Raw genomic sequence first — 24,199 nt, forward strand, 5'->3', positions numbered from 1 at the left:
TGCAATTAAATAAATAAAGCACCATTTAAAATATTTGATCATTTTTCTTTATAACATACACTTTTATTTCTGTCTCACCAGGTGCAACCCTCATAACTTGAAACGAGAGCTTTTTAAAGTGATACATTACCAGTCAAAGCGAGATTGCCCCACTGAGAACCACACTCCCACCTACTGAATTGCAAACACGCTCTAATTTATCTCAACAGCCAATGTAGCCACTTCACATATTGATGGCATTATATAGGGAGTGTGTTAGACCAGTCTCTCTCGTTTTCTGCTCTGCATATAAAGTAGTAACATTAATATAATTAGACAGCATTCTTTATCAACCTGAGAACAATTAGTCCTTTAGTTTAAGTGGCACATTTGAGGAAGAACAAAAGGAAACATAATATCTCCAAAGCAATTAATTCTGCAGTTCCATATAGAAATGAATGTGGTTCACAATTTTAACTTATTAAAAATAATATTCATTAATAGAATGTAGTAAACGAATTACAACTGCAGTACAAAAAAGAAGGTGCAGATTTCTTCCTTTTCTTCATGCTAAGCAGAATACTGTATAGCTGCAGAAATTAGCATTTCAAATTTATTGTAGAGATTTTGTAGAGAACCTGTGTATTCTGTCAATATTTTTTTCGTAAAGAAAATCAGTAACAGAAATAAGATCAGAAACCAGAACAGTGCAGTTGGTGTAATATAACATTGCAGGCACCTGCAGGCAGTGACATTTTTAAGAGCAAATCAGAAGAAGTTGCCCTCTTTAATTCTGAAGTTTAGGCAAAACAGTCTGGATAAAACATTTCATTAGCCTTTGGTTTTTGAAAACTGTACCCAATTACAGAGCTGAAAAAAATATTTTTCTTCCATAACTACAAGTAGTGCTACTGTAGCTTGTGGTGCTTGTACTATTCTGTGCTTCTGTGTATTTTATGACCTACAGTATGCAGGTGCTAATCACTTTTATTTTCACTCTTCTTGTGGAAAGCCTGATGCCTAATCCTGTTATTCTCCTGCTTTGTATTTTCATGTGTGTCTGCTAGTAGCCAGTCATTCCCAGAATCTTGCCCTGCCATAATTTCAATAATTGTTAATAAGGTGCAGTAATTTCAGAGCCATTAGCAAGGATTCATCATCAGTATTTTGTCTGACTGCGTTTTCTCTTTCTTATGTAAAGGACCATTATTTTTGTGAATTCTAGAAGATGGCCCAACATCACTTAACATAACCTGAAGAGTACAAAGAATGAGAACACTGTTGCATGTTTGTGATTAATTAGGCATTTTTACTTAAAATATGTAAAAATTGCAACCTGTTGAATTATTACAGCTTAATTCAAAGAAATACAAATGTATTTCATCCCTTTTCATTCCTTTCTCTCAATTCAGGTTTTACAGCCCGGGCAAATGCTTTCCTTATTTTCTTTGCTTTTGTATCACCTGAAGCTCTGGCAGCCCATTTTGCTGACATTATGTTCAAAATAAGGATGTTCAACAATAAAAAACTGCTCAGTTAGTGAGATTACAAGAAAAGTGGCAAAGAAGGGAAGCACCTTCATTGTACCGAAAAAGGCTTCTTACAGTGAAAACAGGTCTTATAATACACATTTCTTTGTAACAGAAATTTGGAAATCCATTGTTTGTACAGTATAATGAAGTGTGGGTGTAAATAGTTACTCATTTATTTTTACCAACTATTGAACAAAAGGTCTCCAGTATTAGTAGAATTCTGTGTAGTATACAATAATCACAAGCATTACATTTGTAAATATTTGTAGTTAATGATGCTAAAAATCTACCTATAGTCAGGGGGTAATGAGTATGTTTTACTAAACTGGCTTTAGTGAAGATGCAATGACTATTAATTGCATTTCAAAGAGTAGCATTTCATTGTAAAATAAATAACAAACTCTAAATAATACAGATAAATCAAGCTATGTAATGGTTGTACCTGGTATATAATAGATGCTTGAAATAACATCGACATCAGATCTGGATCGCTATAGCAGATTAGTTTTGAACCTCTTCTGTATAGTATAATTAGATTTAAATTTATGAGGAACAGTTGCAGAAAACATTATATTCCAATAAAAAAACATATATTCCAATCCAAGATGACTGTCATGAAGTGTATTTTTAACATGACATAATGTCTTGTAATTGTTATTGAAGAAGATAAAACTGGTTGGTTCAAGAGAAATGGAGATATTGATATTGCAGAAGGAAATGAAAAGTGGACATGCTTGTTTGCACAACTGATTGCCGTGGTCATATAGCAGTTGTCATCAAAATGATGTTTTGCCTAAGCTGTGACTTTTCTAAAATACATTTACTGTATTGCATAACTTTGTATTTCAATGAGACTGAATTTTTCAGTTTGAAGTTATTTATAAAATATAGAAATATGTATAGTCCTCACTTCATGCTTTCAGGGCTCCTGACATATTCTCGGCATTTTATCCAATACAGGGTCATGGGGAAGCCAGTCTATCCTAGTAAGCAATGGGCACAAGGCAGTATACACCCAGGATGGGACTCCAGTCCATTGCAGGGCACACACGAACACAAACATTCACACTAACACAAGAGCCAGTCTTCACAGACGTTGATTAACCTACTGTACCTGTACGTCATTGGACCATGAGAAGAAAGCAGAGTACCTGGAAGAAACCCACACGTACTCGGGCAAAACATAGAAACTCCAAACCGGGTCAGAGCTTCTGCAATTTCAGAGGAACTGTTTGAATAATGTCACTGTCTTTAAAAGCTAAACACATTCCATTTCAGTACGTAGCCTCCATGTTTCATTGCCTTTTCAGGGCCAAAGGTTTTTATGTTGTCAGTTGTACTGTATATGATTTTCAGTAGGAGAGTTAACAATAGTTGTCAGGTCTTGTTCATATCAGTGGGGTGTCTGTGATTCTCCACTTCTATGTGACACTGGGTTACAGAATGATTTTTTTTTTCCTTTTTCCATTGTCTGCCTTACTTCCTCTAACAACATGGTCATACCAGGTCAGATTAATCAGAATCACAGGGGCAGGTGGCTAGCCTTCAAGTACACTTTAAGACAAAATTCTTATTTGGAAAGATTGGGTATTTTGTTTCTGTGATGACAGGAAGTTTTAAGTGGACGGAAAGGGAGAAGAGTAAAAAATGTGAAATACACAAAAATCATGCCAATTATCTTGATAGTGTTTTTAGATTTTATAGTTTCTACTGTATTTCTAATCTTATTAGAGGTTCATATTATAGACTTGGTCATTACTTTGAGCTTTGCTACTTTAACTTAACATTCAAACCATTTACGATTGATAAACAGGTAAATGTTTATCTAACATATAATATTCATTACATGTTAGAGTATATCTTCTTTATGACATAAACATAATTAGCGTTTTTTAACAGTAATGCAATTAAACATTATGAAAATATTGGGTATGTTTGGAAATGAGAAGTAAAGATGTTGAGATGGTTCATCAGTGGAACGTTATTTGTGTGTGTTGTAAAGGGTTTTGCTAATGTAATAGTCCCAAATTGAATACTATAATTAAGAGGACTCAGTAATTAACAGTCATTATAAAATGCAAGAAACAGTACAATTAAAGCAAAGCATATTGTAGAAGGCTAATAGATATAATGTTGTATGCTTACTATGCCATTTGTATAGACACATTGTGCCGGCTTTAAGACTAACCTGCTGAAAGCACTTAACGAAGAACCTAATTTACAATTAAACACATTTCCTGTGTGCATATCATTAATCACAGGTGAAGAGAACTCATGAAGACTTTTCTTTACATTTTACAGTTTGTTTTATGAGAATTTAATATAAACCACTTACAGAATATAAAATTAACTCAATCTTAGGGAAAGCTGTTTACCAGCAAATAATTAGTTTGTGTTGCCAGCAATAGAAATGAATGGGTGCATTATGCTTCTAACACATTTTAGAAGGCTGTTTTTTTGGAAGGAAAAGCCAACACATGAGTTTGCTTCTCCTAGTACATTGTTATAGGAGTACATTATTATTCCCATTCCATTAAACTTTTCACAATTTTACTTTGTCAAGTACATAATATTTTGGAAAAGAGTATTGTACATGTGCCACACTATGCTTATCAAGACAATAAACTGGTTTTAAGTCTGAAGATGATTTGCTGTCATTAACCTTTTCCCTGCTGTTGTACATCCGTTATCTTATCAGACATTACATGAGATTAAGGGTTGATATCACTCTGTTTACAAGTGCTCTCAGTCTGTCAGTCTTTTTGCTGTAAAGCTTTGCCGACTGTATTTGAGCCCTGTGAGATTCAGTAGGGGGTGATTGAACTGGAGGCAGAAGGAAGTGTTAGAGTAGGCCCACTCAAATTTTTCCTTCTAATTAGAGCAGTTCATCATGATCCGTATTGGATTTTGCATGCATTGTGGGATGTAAAACAGCCTGTCAATAATCATTTTCCTGCTGCTAAAAATTATTTTAATATATAAAGCCCACTCTGCAGGCTAGAAAGTAAATGTTTAGATTAGCCAACTAATCTGTTAGACTTTTTAAATAACATTTTGCTTGAAAGGTGTGAGAATTCAGTCTGCATTTTGCAATGTGTAAAACTTATATGGAGGTTCTATCTTTTACTGACATTTTTATTCTTTAATGCCAAGTTCTGCCAGCTGTGTATGTTGTGTATTTTCTGTAATATGCAATAATAAAATTGGTTGAATGTAATTTTAAACATTGCCCATCACAGTTGTATTGTATATCGGAACAGGTTTGAATCCTTTCTGTGTCTTGCCACCCCATAATTGAATACTTCCGAGCTCCATATAGGACAAGATGTCAAATACATACAGTATTTCTGGATCTTTTAGCCACATTACAACAGAACACACTGTCTTCACTGCCAGCAGTCAGGTAGGAGAATCAGTAGTGATTTTTTTCAGGTATTTGCAGAGTTGCTGTAATACTGTATACTTTACTGAAAGGATAAGAAAATATATTCTTGCCTTAGGCGGTGCCTCTATCCTCTGGGCCATCTGGAGGTTGATTTTCATAAACGCCCAGAAGTAATAGTGGGGCTGGTCAGTATTTGGAGGTGAAGCATCTAAGAAAAAATTATTTATGCTGTAGGGAATGTTAGTGAACCCGAAGATTGAAAATATTCTATTCACATGCACTGACTGCATTACATTAATTGAAGACCTAATGATACAACTTTCTTTGCGTTACAAATAAAAACAAGACATTTGGCACATCTATTTGAAGAGTGGTGTTGGTAATCTTAGTGCCCTGTGTCAATTCCAGTTTAGCTTGATCTGGCCAACCTAAATGTATGTCAAGTTTAATTCTTCACTTCCCCATCTGCCTTCATCTGTAAAATGGCTGCTTTGTGCTATCACAGAGCTTGCTACGCTTCAGCTGTGATTGACTCTTCTGCAACCTGCAGAGCACTGTGGAAAAGTTGTGATGAAATTAAAATGAAAGTTGTAATTAACATTAATTGATTTTGGAAAAAGATAATATACTTTATTTTGACAGGGAAATTTATCTGACCCCAAAAGTTGCAGTAACATCAATGAAAACATATCTGGTGAAAAAATGTCTCCCTCATGATTCTGGAATTCTGTGGGAAATTGACCATTGTCTGAAACATTTTTATACTTTCTTTGCTGCTAGTTTTTTTATGGGATGCAGTATAGTAAGTGATATTTATAATTGGAAGGTCCAGCATTATTGATTTTTATGGTTTTCCCTGACAGTAATTGTTGCAAATTGAAGTGTCCCTACCACCTTTAGATGTGGTATTGGAAATAATTGCAGTAATGCAGAGTATGTATGGAAACAGGATTTTAAAACCACTTTGTTCACTTCTTTCCTTCAAACTCAAGGTTTGAGAGGAAATAGAACTGCTAGTAAACCAAATTTCCGGAAAACAAATATATATTTTTTATAATTATTAAATATTTGTCTCACTTCCACACTGGACCTCTGGACTGATTTGGGTGATGGTTACAGTACACACTGCAGTGCATGACTGGCCATACTTTTCTATATTTAAAATATTCCACAGCTGTATAGAAAATAAGTCAAATAATAAAGGCTTTATTTATTGAAGTGGGATTGTGGAAAGGAAACAGTTTAAGCTAGCTATCTCAAATCTAGATCCAGTATTTTTTCTGTTCTGTTCCAATTGGCTTTCTCAGGTGTTATCACCAATGGACATATTTAATGTTTATTTGTTCCTGTTATTTTATATCCTATAGCTTAACAGTGGATTTGATTCAGTAAGTTTTGCCCAGAAACATTTTGTAGTATATAAAAAAAAAAACATTTTGTTCCAGTTAAACTCTAGATGGTCAAGTAGAAAGTCCCCCAGTTTAGACTGTAATCCATCTCTTCAAACTGTTCTTTTTGTCATAGAGAGAAGCTTTTAATAATTTACTGTAGCTCAGATATTTTTATGCTTTTTTGACTTCACACATCAGTTGTTTTGGCATAATTTTTGCCAAAACTTGGATTTATTGTTAAGTTTGCATGGGAAATAGTTGAAATATGAGAGGTGGGCAGTTCAGATAATATTAAATGTCTGTCTTTGCTTTGTTTCTGTTGATTCTTTGTCATCTGAGCAAGCTCTGACTAGAGTGCTCCCTAAAGGCAAATCCATACATAGTCTGGTACAAACTGTAAGGTTCATTATCTAACATGTTTTCTGTTCAGAAGTAGAAATACTGTACAAGACCCATTGGCAGTTGGTTTTTCTTCTTGGTGTTACAGTACTTACTTTACAGTGTTACAGTACTTATTTTGTTGTTTGTTCAAATATTTGTTAAAATCCCAGAAGGAGAAATTTCTATGGACACAGTGTATCCTGAATAATATAAAAATCAATAGAGATACAGTTGCCACATCCCCTTTGCCTTATTTCATCATGATTTCAAACATCTGTGACTTTTAAAATGTAAGATCTACAATATTAAGTCATTTACCTTTTTAGTTTATACTTTTTTTTCCTCCCTAACACCTAAGTTAAGATAATTTACAGGGTAACCACTGTTTGTGTTCATGGCAGTGATGGCGTACAGTACATACAGTAGGTTGTTAACATGCCAAGTGTTTTTTGTCCAGCTCTCTATTATTCAATGTAAAAGTTCAATTATATTATATTAAATCTGCACTCACTGAGGTATTGACTAGTTAGCTTTCTGTTCGTTGCTTGACAACACTGGAATTTGAAGCAGAAATGTTGATGCATAGTGTTTGGTGATATACCCTTTCAGAAACACTCAAAAGGTTTGGAGATTTTGCTGATGTTCCAGCCTGTTGTCCAAAGGTTGAGCTAGCTTTCCTATCATAGTGATAAATATTTTCAGCTACAGTATGTTCTGTTTAATGGCAGATGTTTTGTGTTATTTACACTTTAGAGGTTATATGATTTCTGAATTATAGTAAATTGGTACACCCTGTTCCATTTGTAGATGTGTATTCCTCCATGTCTCAACCATGTTAAGATCTGGAGGCTTGTCAGGTGGTGTTAACAGTGTCCAGTTAATCACTTCACCTCCCTCATTCTAAGTGGGATGCTTTCATGGTTCATTACAGTAGGTACTGGGCTAGTGTGGGCAAATGTTTCAGTTTATCTGTTGGCTCCCAGTGATTATTGGACATGAGATGGATGAATAATTCTCGAGCAAACATTGTAGATATATCAGATTGATCTGCTTTTAAGTCACTTCTGCAAAGGTATTAGAACATAAGAGGATATAAGTGAGAGGAGAACATTTGGCCCCTCTTGGTCAATTTAAAACTTGGCGTCATCTGATTTTTGAACCAGACATCTTCCTCATATGTGTTACAATTTATACAGGTGTAGTGGTTTGATGGGTTTACTGAGAAAATTATTAATTGTATCAGTAATCATGAGGTTGTTCATTGGGGCTTTTAGAAAATCAATTGTCAGAACAACTAACAACGCACACACATGGGTTCAATACACGGGGTACATTTATTCATATAAACTGTGCACCAAACATATACTAGTCTGCCTGGATATGAGCAGCAGACCTTACTGTGAGGGTTATCAATATACAAGGTATATAATCTCGAAGAGATGCTAACAGAAAGAGATACACAACAGAGAATATACAGTATGTCAATATATATCGTTCGGTTACCAAATCGCTAATCAGTGTTATTACCCACTGTTACTCTAAACTCGGAAGTAAATACATTACTCATGAATTAAATTGATAACAACTTGTGTTGAGGTACAATTGAATTCTCGAGACGCAATGTAGAACATGGGGTTTACTTATCCACTGTGTATGGATTTGGAATTCCCGGCACGAACACCAAACCAGCTGACAGGCTCTGTTGCAGCCTCTGTTCCAGCGGTTGTCCAATGGGCGTTGTGTTGGCGTCCTCTGGCTATCGGCCAACCAGTCAAGGTGCAGCTCGGAGTAGGACGGGCGGAGGAATCTGACTGCGGCGCGCAGGGCAGTCGTTGCTCCGAGGGGATCTACCAGCAGTCCGGCTGGCTAGTAGAAAGTCTCTATGCACAGAGTGTGACCGCGAGTCCTCACAAGTCACTCTTTTGCCTGGGAAGAAGCTGGTTCGTTCCCGGTCCAGTGCTGCTTCTGAATAAGCTATTCAGGTTGTCGACGAGGGTCCAACTGTAGGCTGCCGTTGATCAAGCGGAGCATTCACGTTGGTAGAATTCTGAGTACGTACGGGATCCTCGGCCTCGCGCTTAGAACAAAGTCCAAGTCCTTTTGCAGACAACAGCAGTTGTCACGTGATTGTCTCTGAGGATGCGCGAAAATGGCCAAGGAGAGCCCCGATCTGAGCTTGCACTCCCTTTTTGATCACGACCCAGATGTGTGCTGATTGGTTGAGAGTTTGGCGGGCATTGGATACCCACGTGGTATTACCACGCCCTGCCAGTCCCTGATTGGTTGGCCAAGGTGAGATATAAGTCACTTACTCTTGACACTTAGGAATGCAGTCCAGATGTCCATTCGGCACTCCCTAGACTCATAGGCGCCAATGGATGACCATTGATCATGATAGCCAGGCTTAGCTAATTGCATCCCCGTCTGGGAGCTTGTTCCTTATCAAAATAAAACATCTTAAATCAGCCTGCATGAATTCTTTCTCTGTGGCTGCACCACAGAGATGGAGGGTGAGATGGGGCCTCCTTTAGGACAGCTCAAAACACTTAATTCTGTCTTATTAACAAGCATTGCCGCTACACAGGTGAATCTATGAGTTACACAATTTATGTTCAGATTCAGGTGTTCAAGATTCTTTAATCTCTGTAGTCTGCAGACATGAGTTAATAATACTTCACTTTTTTATGTGGCTGTTGAGCTTTCTTGGTACCCCAAAGTTTTAATCATGAAAAACATTCTGTGAATGTGGGTTCCTATTATTTATCAAGGTATGAGAGAAGGGAAAAGTTACCCTACTAAAATTATCAGGAGTACAAATGACAACATACTGTATCAGGTGCACAGCTTACACATAAACTAGGTGTGAGGAATGGTACACAGATGATTGATTGCTGTGCAACATAAACAGTCTCTGCAGTTGGTCTGCAGAGGACCAGCACAACTGTGGCTTAATGGACATGATCTGCTAAATGCTATGGTTTCAGCAGTCTGTAACCATGAACCGGGGCTCCTCTCTTCTAGTTTAATTCCTTTTTTGCACAGGAAGTAAATGCCTTTAAGTTGTCAGTATCCTTGATACCACAGTCTTGGTTCCAGCATGCTGGCTCAAAAACTGATACAAGATGAAGTTTGGCAATTGGATGAAAGTTGTTTTTCTTTTCAAATTGCTTAACGTCATTGCATTATTTTCTCTTACAGATCGCATTCTCTCAGCACAACAGTATAATGGACTTGGTGCAGTTCTTTGTAACATTTTTTAGGTAAGTTGAATGGTTAATATTTGGTTTTAAAAATGATTACATACAGTAGCAGTTTCTCATTTAATCACATTTAATCTTTTTTCAACATGCCAAGTGTCTTTGTCAAGCTCTCCATTATTCATTGCAAAAGTTTTAATAAATTATATTACATCTGCACAAGGTGCATGTATATTAGTACTTGTATTGACTAGTCAGCGTTGTTGGTGCTCAACAACACTGGAAACTGAAGCAGAAATGTTGATGGCCAGTGTTTAAGCCAACAAGTGTAAAAGCATGTATAAACATTTGTATCTGTGGAATATGCAGACTTTAGATACTCAGCATGCTACACTATATAACAGTTTCTTGGACTTATCAGGCATCTGTGAGCTCATAATGTTCTCAGTGTCAAGTAATCATCAGCTTGTGATTTCAAATCAGAGGGATGTAAAATACTGTATAAGTACCAGTTTTCAAAAAAGATAATCTATTTTATATCAGGAAACTAATTTCTTAAATGTTTTTGTTAAAAAATATTTAAGTGTTAACTATAAGGCACCCCCTTGGAATAAATTGTCAGATAGATTATTTGATGAGCAAAATGGTTCTAATTGTGCCCAATGTCTGCAGGCCAGCTTATGCAAAAAGGGACTGTTTTAACATTAATTGTCACCATTTGCTCATTCTGGTTAAATGGTGTGCTTTTGCTTTAAGCAACCTTCCAGGGAGCATGACCTTCTTCCTACACGCTTGGATGCGACTAAAAACCCTAGTCACTTCTGTCAGCAAACATGAGCAATCATTTATTTTTTCTTTAGTAAATGTCCTCTCTCTTTTAAAAACAATAATGAGATAGTCACACCTGAAATTAGTTCTGTATCTCAGTTGTGTTATTCAGTATACAGTAGGTTGCACTGGCTTTCTCAGACTGCTATTCTGATATCATGACTGCATTCTGCAAAGGAGTGGGTTTAGTCTGTACTTTAGGATATAAATATTTGCTATATCTATTTTTAATCTTTAAATGTTAAGAATTTACTCACAAATGTCAGAATCACCTTAATCCGTTTGTGAGTAGCATTGTTGTGTTATTTGAAACAAAAAGGAGTCTGAGATGAAGTGAGTATGTTAATACATTATTTCTCAGTGAACATTTGTGTTCCTGCGTTTACACAGCTCAAGAGGATCTTGATAAACACAGGGTTGAATTTTCAATAAATGAAAGAGCAGTCTCACTGTGCCATGCATGTCCTCACATTCAGTTGCCTTAACAGTAATTTAGAGGCAATTTTGCTATTCACAGGTGAAGATAGTGTTGAGTGACAACCTATTTTGATAATATCTTAATGATTTTTCGGACAACCTATTGTGATAAGAGCTTCAATGTTTTGTCTCCCTGTTGTGTGGTTAAAGTATATTATCATTGATTTGTTGCTGATTCTGAAAAGAAATAACAGTTGATTTTGTATTTTTTTTATTCCCAGTTAATTTCTAAGGAATGTAATCTACCTTAATACTAGAAAATGTTTTTTTACAAAGATAATTAATGCACTTTGCACATTATGAAAACTAGTACTTCAGGGTCTTCGAGTTTAGCTTAGCATTATGTGATTGACGATGGGGGTCTAAGTGGCTTGTAATCCAAAAGATTCCTTATGCTTTCAAAAGCACATTCATAGATTAAACACATAAGAGTGTGCCACATAATGTAATTTATAAATCACAAAAGTATCTCCTGTTTGGCTAAAACAGTACCTCTTAGGTCTGTGTGCAGAAATTGTTTTCTGTTCTTAGTGTTTTATTCTCTCATTATGACCATGGCCTTCCATTGACAAGAATGGAAGTGAAGTTCCCTTAGCACTATAGTACTGATGCTGAGTGTGTAACAATCTCCCTGCAGGCAAGGGGGTGGGAGAGGGGCTGATTTGATTTTAAGTGGCATTAGAGGGCAAGAGGTGATGTCAGAGGATAGGATCAAAGTTAAGTGGGTGACAGGATGAACAACATGAACTGTACGTCATTGAGTATAGTAGTAGTAGTCTTTTTAGCTACATATTTGTGCTGCGTTTTTCCAGTGTTGAGCCTTACTCCAAGTTGAATCCATCAAGGTCAGGTTTCTGAACTCTTTAATAGCAGTCTTCATTAAATATTACTAATAATTTAAAAACAACAACTTTTCATGACTGATGCATAATTAGTTCATGTCAAATAACAGAAATAATTGGAATTCATTTGGGATGCCAAAATTGCCATGGAGAAATGCTGTAGACATTCTGTAAGATGCATATAAAAAGAACAAATTTGCTAACAAATTATAAAGTGTTGTCAAAATATTTAGCACCATGCTATGCGTACAGGTGTTTTTGCCTAATGAGAAAGCAATGCAATTAACCTACAAATGTTCCCCGTAAATATTTCAGTGTGTTAAAGAAAGAGTCTCAAAAGGCAATTTTAATGTGCATTTTTCATTTTTTAACATTAAGTAGTTTGTTTTTGCTGTTTCAAAAAGGTGCAGTCACCCTGGTGTAACATGCTTTATTAATGTGGTACTTTCTCCACCATTTTTTTAATAGTGTGAGACTGGTAGTTGTGTGGTAGGAATTTTTGGGTTTTTAGTTTATTTTATAATTTGACTGCTGGACTTATAGTTGACCTAAGACTCCCAGGTGTTTTGGTTTAAACTGAAAAAAATCTAAAGCCTGGTTTGTGTGGCTAAAAGCATAAATAAAATAATGTTTTCTTATTTGTTTAGGCTGTTTTAGGAATTCCTATTTCTAATAAAACTAATAGACATTACTGATGCACCAAACCTGGCTTTTGTTTGTGTGCTGTAGAGGATTAGATTTATGTGTTTGGGTTTACACTGTGATTCTGTTTCGCTTGATCTGTGAATTATACAATGACTGTAGATGTTGAAAATGTATGTGCATCTTACTGTAACTTGAATCTCACAGAGATTTTAGTAATCTCAAGTCATCTCAAGGAATCAACAAAAGAGCCAGATATAAATCAGTAAATTAAACAGCATTAAAAGCTACAGTATAAAACTACAGTATAAAATTGTATTTTAAAACAAGATTTTGAAGTGCAAACTAACTTGGAAGATTAGATATGAGCTGGGAGATCATTCCACTGCCTTGGGGCAACAGAACAAACTGTATCCCGGTGTTTGGAGTCTCTTTTTAGAAACTGAACGAAGGTCAAAGAGTGTAAATACATACAGGTGTGTAGGGAGGTGACAATTCACTGATGTAGTTAGGGGCTAAACCCATTCAAACAAAAAGACGAACAACAGTATATTGAATTTAATTCAGAAATCTACAGGGATCAGTTAGACAACTATAACCGGTGATACATTCATAGACATTCCAATTTTAGTTAAGATCTGAGCACGTGAGGAATAGGAGACCGCAAACAGGCAAGTTCGGTACAGAGGACTGCCGGCAATAGCCAGATTCACTTATACACAATTCCACCTCTATGTCGTTGCATAGTGTGCTATATTTTGTATGTGTGATGAAAATCCGTACAGTTAGTACATGATGAAATAAGTGCACCCTTACATGATGAAATGAATGAAAATACTAATGCTTTGGCTATAAGTTAATTTATCAACTAAAACAAACAGCTAATCACAGACCTATAGTAATTTGCTAAGATAAAAACATGAATCCCTCCTTTGCATCCAGCGGCTGTCTGCACCTTCTCTCTTCCATCTGGGATTACCACGCCACACTGTAATGAAATGGACAGTAAAATTGTTAGTGAGCCTGTAATGCCATCTTCAGTCTATCATTTCTGACACCACCAACACAACCGGGACCTTTCATCACAATACAGAAACAAGACCATGTTAAGATGCAGATGCTGGTAGTATGTAGATCCTAGTATGTTGTGCAGCTAATTTAAAAGTTGCATTTCACTTGTTTGACTTGGTTTCTTTCATATAATTCCGTTGACCAGACCAAATTACGCATTGCAAATATTAAATTTTGCAGATGTTGAGACCCTATGTACTTCCTCCAACTTGCTCTAATAAAATATACAGCTGTATATATTTGTGCAAATTAAAGTCACTTTGGATAAAAGTCAGTCATCTTATGTGAATAAGATCACTTGTGTCTGTTAACATCTTTATTAATTAATGTGAGCATGAATTTGGATGCCATCAGCATTACAATGATGACCCAGTGACCAAAGAACTGGGCCAAGAACAGAACCTTGCAGAATGTGGATGTGATCAGCTGTTGTAGGGGGTTTCACTCATCCTAACAGCCCTCTCTTGTCTGTTCAAATCCATGGTATGATCTATAGGATTGTTAACAGACTGCAGCAATAACTGTTGTTTGTTATGTTTGGCGGGCGTGTGCACTTGGAAGTTCTAGACTTGCTTTCTGTAGTTTATTTGGGTGCCATTAAAAGAGAGAGGCCATTAAACATCATCTCTGCCCTGTGCCTTCCTATTAACCCCCAAAAGAAAAGGGTTGGCACTTCAGTATCTAAGGCAGAATGGACGTTTGGCATGACCAGAATGGATGCAAAACCATAGTAATAGTAATCACAATTACTGTAAAGCATTATACTGTAACACGCTACAGTAATTCGGTAGTAAACATCACCGTGAACCAGCCTTTTCAGTCTTGTGTGTACTAGAACACTGGTGCTCACATCTTGGAGAAACTAGGCACTGTAGGGATATTAACACTTGGTGAAGTTTTGGCCGTGGCCTCACATTTGAACCTGTAAAACATTAATACAGCACATATTTACCAGTCTGAAATTTACTGAAGGAGCAGTGTGTGGATTTAAAGGCTAATGATAATGTAATACTATGCTGTTTGGGTGCAACAAATAGAGTGAAACCTTACTTTAGTATTTGATAAAAATGTGTGATTATGTTATATGTTATGTTAAGTGAATATTGAGGGAATCATTACATGAGTAAAAACCTCTTTAATATATGGTGCTCACTTGTTAACAATGTATCTTGGGAAATATAAATGGAAAACAAAATCTTTAAGACCTTCTTTGAGTCATGTATAGACAGATTATGGAGATGGATATTACAGTATGCATTAAAATGGGGTCAGACAATTTCATTAAAAGCATCAAGATCATTTTTTCTTCTTTTTTTTTTACTCAAGTCACGATTGGTCTCCACTGGGTGGGAATTAGTTAGAAATGCCTTGACTAATCCAGTTATTTTATTGAGTGATTGCACAGGTGACAGGGAAGGGCAGTTTCTGGCAGGCCATCTCTTTACCCTTTTATAATGGTGTTATGTTCCTCATTGATATATTGAGTCAGCTTGTCCTTCTCCATTTCATTTCCGTGCTTGTTTTTGTCATGTTTCTTGCCCTTGTGTTCGTGCTGCATTGTTTTGGGCTGCTTTTGCTCACTGTGTGTTTATATTTAGATCACATTCCCTCCTGTGTGCCTGCTGGACCTCCCAGGGCATCTCCTGCTTTGCTCTTGACAAGTGTTCTAATCCTTTGTGAAGGTGGCAGCAGCCAGTAGAAGAGATCCACTCATGTTCTTTGTAGTCTTGCTGTACTACCTTTGCTCATTCCTCCCCATTATGTATAGTTTACATATTCAATTCATAGTGTTTCTTGCTTTCTGTGCTTTTTGCCATGTAATGTAAAGTCATGTGATGTCCTTATAATCTTAGTTTTGGGTGGATTCTCCCTCTCAGTTACTAATGTGGAAAATCTGTCAATTATGATTTAAGTTGCTATTCATTTATCGCAACTGCAGAGGTTCACCAGTCCAAGCAGAGTTCAGGGGTTAATCCTAGGATCTATTTAAATTCCATTATAGACTATACATTACCCTACTCTAATGTACTTTATACAGTAATAACTTCATCCACATTCAGTCAACCTTAGTGGCAGTCCTGTTGATGATCATAGTGGAAGGTTGTTAAGCAGGCAGAAGCAGGTAGTTTTTTTCTTCACCTTTTTATAAGGCTTCGTAGCTAGTCATCGTTTGTTTAAAATACACATCCATTTATGTCACCCAAGTTACGTTTTTAACAAATGTGCACAGTATATTAAAGAGGTTTTTATTCATGTAAAGATTCCCATGGTAAGGTTGCTTATAAGTGCACCTGGTAACAAAATGCCTATATACCAACAGGCTTATCGATGAGTTCTTGTTACTATTGTCGAGTGTTCTGGAGGCAAGTTGGGTCTAGTGTATGGTGCTCTTGCTGGATAAACACAGGGTCCCTTAGTGTTCAGTACTGGCGGATATTACTGTATGATAATATTTTATTTACCTTGTCAGCCAAAAGATTCCTATTGCAGTTTATACATTCTGCATATTGAGTCTTAAGTGGTCCAGGGGCATCCTCTGTTGAGATGGCCATGAAAAGCTGAGGCCTGGATGCACTGGTGCTTCTCAATTCAGTTGCTCAATGACCTGCTGGTGGATACCAGGGGTGAGAGAAGCTCATATTTAATTTGTCTTAGTGGAAGTGTGAGAAGGAGTTGTTTTTTCTTTGATTCTATTAATTCTTTTTATGTTGTTGTTCATAGGAAATTTCTGGTGGTCTTAGGTGCACATTCTTCTTCGGCTGGTGTTATCATTGCAGCACCTGCCAGGCAGCTTGAAGAGAATGTGCTATTAAGTTGGTTGTTTCATTAAAATTAGATGCTTGAACCAAGGTGCCATCTGGTATACAGATGGCAATAAACCTATCTCATTGCAGAGCATATGGAGGTATTCCCCAGTGTCCTGCCAAACTTATTGTTACTATCCTCACTTTTTTTTTGCATTGATCCAGCTACAACAGGGCAAAATGCTTCAGACGCAACCTCAGATCTATCATCTGTCAAGGGAATTGCTTTTGCATGCATGTGAGTGGTTTTCAGATGAGGCAGGATCACCTTTTGTGTCATGGCTTCTATATCAGTTGTGTGAGAGTCTGCGCTGAGCGAGGAATATTTGGAAATAAGAGCTGGTCTTTGCCTCAGGCAGTAATGTCATTATCATTTATACCAAACGACAGGCAACCATTGCAAGACCTGTGTGGCTTTTGGCCGGTCGAAAATGCCTCTGTTTCCACAAGATGCAATATGGTTAGGCAACAGACCGACATGAGTGACATCAAAGGAATTAGCAACCTGTTTCCTCTGTTTACAGAGGAAAAAAGGGGGGGGTTGCCCTCCCCTCCCCCTTCAGAATTGTAATAATTTTTTTTTGTTCCCTGCCATGGAGAATTGTTTGCAGGGTTGGCATTTTGCGCTCTGCATTCCACAGTTATTAAAAATATTAAAACCAATTATCGCTCCCGCAAAAGGGAGCTTGTGTGTTCTATGGGGATTTTAATTAAAGGGGCTCTAAAACAAGATGTTAATAAAAATGTCATAGCAGCAATCAACCTGAAATTACACAGTATTTAATATGAGCAAGTACAAATTCCATTTCCTTGTAAATGATTTTAACAATCCATCTGTAATTTTTATTTTAAGCAGGAATGTGTGTGCCATCCAATTTCTGGAATCCATCCATGTGTAGTCAGCCCTTCATTAGTATGACAATAGGTCATTTCAACGGTTTCAGACAGACACATTTCCACTGAAACATAAGATCTTTATAATGAAAAATGTTTCACTTGTCAGCATTGCAATTTCTTGCAATGCAATGTACCTGAAATCTTTGAAACTTGGATTAACTAAGTGATGTTTATCAGTGGTGTAGTGAGTAGTTTTAAGTCTCTGTGGCCTTCAGTGACAAGAGAAAGCTTGTTTTACACGGTTACAACTGGTTAATTCAACCTTCACAGGTACAGTACCAAGTGAAATAATTGACAGTAAGCAACACTGACTGCATCAGAAGCCCTTGATCACAAAATCAGGTTTTTCTCAGTAGCAGTAAATAAAGATTACTTTTTGAAATCTGAGAAAAGGTAGAAAGAAAAAATCAGCATCAAAGTACATTAAATATAGTTATCACATCTATCACTGGAATTCATTTGCCTTAAAGATCTTAGGAATTTAGCTGAAGATGGTTTAATGTAATTAAAAATAAATATCTACTGACTTAGAAAATAAAGGTTGTTTCAGTAGCTCTCAAAATCCTGCTTAGGAGATCTTTTTAAATATTGAAACTTTGGTTTAATAAGTTCAATTAAAAACCTAAAAGGGAATAAAGCCATGATAAACAGATAACATAGTGCCGAAACATTTCATATTGAATATGTAAGAAGAGAATTCATCTTGCTTGATTTTACTTTAGAAGTATTTTAGGGCAAACTACATTGTTGTATCGCTGATTCATTAACATGCTTATAAAGAGCAACGTGCAGAATGGTTTTAAATTAAATTTGACTAAATTGGCAGTATTACAATAATAAGAATAAAAGCAATAATATTGTACTTCTGTAGCAATTTTCATCCCTGTGGACTTCTCCATATGGAAGGAAATGCAATGCATCCACCATTGGAGTGTATCATCCACATGGGTGACACCCATTCTGCATGACTGGCTTCACTAGTCAAATCGCGTGAGCCCAGATTAGAGTACAACCAGAAAACTGGGATAAACAACCCTAGTCTTATGAAAAATGTCTTTGGACTTTTAGTAGTCTGGACCTCACCTCAACATCTCATTGTAAAGACAGCACACCTACAGCATACATCCACAGATAGTGTCCCCATTCTCCATGTTGGGGTGTTGACTTTGGATATTCTAGTCCAGAGAGAAGTGTGTCACCAACTGGTCCATCAACATATTACACCAGTAGACTGGGTTTACTTGGAGGTCTCTCCTACCAATAATCCAAGGAATTTGCCATGTTAATAATGCTATGTTGTACAAGTCATATAGTTTTTTTCAAGATAAGTACTGTAGACCCGTATGGTCATTTTAATGTGTTGTTTAAACATTCTTGCAAAACAGTGCTTTACAGTGACCTTTTATAGTAATGTTTTATAATCATATGCAGTGATGATTGCTTCCTAATATAAGCTTTTGTGTCCAATTTATTATAAATCACACATGCCGGATTTTGTGAAGTACAAGATGAGCATAGTTGGGATTTGCTTGTATATTGGAAGTAACAATCTATCTAGAATATTCTAATAAGATGTCTTGAATGTTGGTTTGCAAAATCAAATCATAACTTGAGATTATTTTTTTGTACTGTACCAATACCCTAAAATCAAGTTTCTCTATTTGAGTGACAGTTTTATATGTTGCTTATATTGTTTCCACTATGGAAAAAATTGATCTCCTTTAATGAAAACAGAAAGAATTTCATGTTTCCAGTTCTGAACACTAGAAAAGATTACAGAGACAATAACAGCAGCCTTGTAAAAAAAGACAGTCGTGTTTGTAGACAATCTTCAAACAGTTTAACTGGTTATGATATTCTGTATCAGATGTAAATCTACAAATATCGCAACAAGAGATCCCAACATTTGACTTATAAAGGCCACTGGTGCCAGGCTGACTTTCTGCTCTTTAGTTTTCTACAGTATCCTTTTAATTATCCAGTTTGGGGTAGTTTACACCCTGCAGTGACACATGCGAAAATAAAACTACAGTTGTGACGAAAATGTCAGAATCCCCCACAAGGCCTTCTTGTCCTAGAATCAGTAGAAAGTGAGCAAATGCTACAAAGAGGCAATAGTTTTGATTTTTTTTTCACGTACTACAATAACAACTTGGTCTTTAGGTTAAGCATGGCTTAATAGAGGTTCCAGTGAAATCACAGGTGACTGAAGCACATTGCAGTGTAATGAGGTGTGATATATCATTTGTGCAGCACAGCAAAGCCTGTTCCTTAAGATGGTCATTTTCTGAGAAATTCTAAAGGATAAGCAGCAGTTTAGAGGGTAGTAGGTAAGACTAGGAAGATCAAGACAGCAATGATGATGAGTGGCAATTGATAGTTGTTTACGGAGTACTGTACCATTCATGTGTTATAGCTGTGTACAAGTATTGCATACATAGTAATATGGTATCGTTGAAATTACCTGAATGCGCTAATAGGTAATATTTCACCCTCTGCAAAGAACTTGTTGCAGTTATTGGCAATAGCCACTAATACTTTCATTTCATATATAATCTATGTATGATTATCTGTTTTTAAATTCTCAAACTCTATGGGGAGAATAATAAAAGAAAACAGGACTTGAAAAAAATGCGTGAAAGATTTATGTTGAAAACATTTTATGACTTCCATATGAAGTGTTATAGTAATTTTTTTATATGTAGTGCAAAATATTAAGTACTGTGTGGTATATTTACTGGTAAAACTGTGAACATAAAAGATGTTTAAAAGACTTCTTTGGGTGTCTAGCTCTCCTTCTAATTACTGACATTGCTGTTCACTTTATTCTAATAATTAATCTATGTCCTTCTTAGCTGATTAACAAGAATCTGCTGATTTGTTCTGCTGAGGACAAAAGGAATCAAGTGAGCAAATATTTTAACCAGTGAACTGATTTTAAAGTAGTTAACTATTTTAAAATTACTGCTGTAACAATTTTCTTTAAATGATTTGGCTAGGTTCAAACAAAGAGTGTCTTAACATTTTTTAGGAGAAAAAAAGCTTAGCATCTTCGTATTTCTGCTTCCCTTTTCACCTTGAGATTGTGTGTTAACATCTAGCTCACATCAAAGAAACCAAAACTAATCTCAGTCTAAGCAGTTTTACGGGTCCCCGAATTGGATGTTTTCTGAAAGGCTTTGTGTATTGGAATGTACATCGATCGCAGAGCTAGCTGCCAGCCTTCTATGGTTCAGCCATAAGAGTCCGAGAAGGTGTATTGGTGTTTTTTTAATATAGTGATATATGATTTAGAGTCATGCTATCCCCTGACAGTGAATGAATTCACTCTTTGGGAGGTTCAATCAATAGCTAAGTAAACAGAATTGGAACACAATACCCCACTGCCTGGGGTCATCAGTATTTGCTTCCTTATTGTGTAAAGATGGTTGTTCATCGGGTTGTTTTTTTTACTTCATCAATTGACGTCATAAGTGAATAAAAGTATATTTGATGGTAGTCCAAATTTAATTTCTTGATCACTGATGTTACAAGATTTCTAATTTCCATGTACAGCATATCTCTTTACATTTTACCTGTGGTAAGGTATAGAGAAGCTCGCATGTCTGTCAGCTTTTGTTTTGTTATGAAAGAACATAGAAGAATATAAGAAGACAGTCCATTTGGCATCTTCTGCTTGTTTTCGATGCTAGCAGCCTCTTGATACAGAGATCTTGTCTAGTCATTTCTTAAAGGATCCTAGGCAACAATGTCTGGCACTTAATATGGTCATCTTGGTGATTTTTCCACTTGTGTCCTCAGGTCAGTGTTACGCTTTGGAAAGTGAAGCAACCACTCTATATGTGTACATTATTTGCAGTTATTGTTTTCCTGCTGCTGGATTAACACCAAGTTCAACCTGCCTGGTACTGTATGTCATAATAGAAAATCAAATGTTTTTCTTTTTGTGATGGCAAACACAATTTGTCAATCTGATAATAGTCTATAAATAAAGCTGATCTTGACCAGTTTTTTTCCTTCCTTAAACTTGAGAATTTGTTCTGAAAAAAGAAGTTACATCCTGTTGAACTTTGTTAATCCAGTTCAAAACCTAATCGCCTTGTAAATCAGAAAGACTCTTGTTTATTTTATAAATAAAATACATAAACTCTTATTTACTTTTTAAAGACTGATTTATTTATTCAATTACAATCCAAGGTCCTGTGACAGAAACTGGAATTAAAAGCATGCTCTAAGGTCCTCCTTACTATTTGATATGCACCAGATTAAATTGAGATCTGAGAGGGAAGCGTTTGTGAGGCAGCTCTGCTTGATGTGAGTTTGGAAAAGGCGGCTTTTGAGATTTGTCTCTTCAGTTTATCATCTTGAAAAAGAATCAAATGACAACTGAGTGTATTCGGTCATTCATCAAATGTTCACAAAGAACATTTAATGAATGATAGAATATACTCAGTTGTTTACTTGGTGAAGTTATTCGATCTGAAGCAATACTTAAACTTGCACGTAAAGACGTCGTGCACCTAAAGAATTTGGGACAGAACCACCGGAGAAGAGGCAGAACCTCAGCTTTCATTGCTACCATTTTGTGACGAAGTCACAGATCAGTTGGCTCTGTGCTACCTAAAAGGAAGCAGAACAGGTGTTTTCAAAGCCCCTACTGTAGATTTTATGGATTTATTTTCCCTTCCGACTGAGAATGCCAGCAGCCATGTCACCCTGCAACTTACAATTGGCAGTCCACTGAAGCTAAGCAGGTGTGAGCCTGGTCAGTACCTGGATGGGAGACCTACTGGGAAAAACTAATGTTGCTGCTGGAAGAGGTGTTAGTGAGCCCCGCAGGGGGCGCTCACCCTGCGGTCCATTTGGGTCCTAATGCTCCAGTATAGTGACGGGGACACTATATTGTAAACAAGCACCGTCTTTCGGATGAGACGTTAAACCGAGGTCCTGACTCTCCTGACCCCTCCCCTCCCCCACCCCCCCACTCTGACAGCAGGCGGAGCGACACGCCAGTTGGAGTATCCTCGGTCGCATTTAATGGCAATGCCAGCTCAAAGATTTGGTTCAAACCACCAAATGGAGACGGGCGTGCCGACAAGCGGACCCTGCTGATGCGGGTCTAACGCTAGGATGAGAGAGAGATTTTCCCTTCTGACTGAGAAACAACCTTACAGGGGTTGTTTTTGGAAACTTACAGTTTCTCACTTTTTTTACTAGTAGTGCACTCTATTATATTAACTTGTTTGTGTTTTTTTTTTCTGTTTTGATGATGTTGCAATGATGTTATCATGACTACGTTTCTATATTTTATGCCATGATGAAATTGTATCCCCGTGGCTGGGTGTTATTATAATGGAGAAAAGGGAGACATAAACTGTAATCGTGTTCAGTAGGTTATTATCCAAAATGTTTTTGCACCAGTGACCTTACTTCTGTTTCTTGATTTTGCATATGTTTGTATGACTTCATGTGTGTAAATTCAGTGTAATCTTGGATTAATTTCCCTAACTTGCATTCATTTTCAAAATTATTTTTTTCTTCTTTCTAAAGAGGTAATGTGTTTTTTTTATTTTTTTACTGGCAATGACTGAAAAAGAGTGTAAATAAGTATTCTTTAGATTGCATTACTAGTCACATCAGCCACTTCAGTTAAATTGTGTTCTCCTTTTCAAAGTTTAATGTGAAAGATGAGCTAATAAATTAGCCAAGTTTGCCAATCATAACAAAGTTGTAAGACCAGACTAAGAAAAGACTGGTCAAGTACAAGGTAAATTACATTAAATGTAGGCAAGAGCAGATTGCCACAGTACATGCAGGTACTTGTAGCAGAAGCAGAAATATATGCAATTTTAAGAAGGGAAACGCCACGCTTGAAGAACCTGCTTATGTAAAAGGATTAAGTATTTATGTTGACACCCCACAAAAAAATATATCCCCTGCAATCACAAGAAAAGGTCTGTACTGAGGTATTAACAATTTATTTGTATACCCCAAGGCAAAGCCACATCCTCTGATCTGACTTCCTGTGGTATTCTCTCTGCAACTTGTGCTGTTTTTGAAAAGATTTTCTGGGGCTCAAGCTGTTTAGTTGGAAAAGTAAATATGTTTCATAGTTGATTGGTACTGTAGGTTTCCTGGTGAAATTCCATTTCATTTAGTTTTTTATGTTGGAAAAAAAACAAATTACTTGTTTTATTCTGGTACCTTCAAGAAAATATTCCCCTGGATGTGTGCTTCCCTGGTGCCTGGCGTGCCACTCAAAATTGCATTATCTACAAAAGAAAGGTTATTTGTTTTCAAATAATCAAACTTCTAGAAGTGACATACATAAATGAAGGAAAAAAAGCTGGCAAATTTCCTTCAGCTGACATGGACAAAATCATCTGCTGGTCTTCTACTGCTCTGTAATGAAATTCTGTCTTTGGCCGACACTGAAACAAATATCCTGTCCATATTCTCCCTGACAGCTAATTAATAAGAATGCTGAAGGAGCTTTTTAAATGAATGTTGATTTTTAACTAGATCTTTGCGTTTTCTTTAAAACGTGTTTTGACTTGTATAAATTATTACATTAAGAAGGCAATTTTAGGATTAAATAGGTGTCTTGATGGTGTAGTGCATCTGTTAATTGCCATCATTTTTGTATAATTAACTTTTTATCAAAGAAGAAAACAAAAACTTGGAGGCAGCTTGTCTGCAATATAAAAAGTGTGGCAAGAGGTAGGAAGTTTTATCAAACTTTGTGTCTTTAAGCCAGTTAATAATTTAGCTGA

General features: G+C 36.4%; 1 protein-coding gene across 2 annotated transcripts in view; it reads left to right on the forward strand.

The window, feature by feature from the left end:
• atrnl1b (attractin-like 1b) overlaps positions 1-24,199 on the forward strand; it is a 422,410-nt gene that overhangs the window by 236,428 nt on the left and 161,783 nt on the right. For both annotated transcript variants that reach the window (XM_006630935.3, XM_015347888.2), the window contains exon 25: positions 9,867-9,928. In XM_006630935.3, the coding sequence (XP_006630998.1) occupies positions 9,867-9,928 (62 nt within the window). The remainder of the gene's footprint in view (positions 1-9,866; positions 9,929-24,199) is intronic.

Source organism: Lepisosteus oculatus, chromosome 4, assembly GCF_040954835.1.
Source record: "Lepisosteus oculatus isolate fLepOcu1 chromosome 4, fLepOcu1.hap2, whole genome shotgun sequence".
NCBI lineage: Eukaryota > Metazoa > Chordata > Actinopteri > Semionotiformes > Lepisosteidae > Lepisosteus > Lepisosteus oculatus.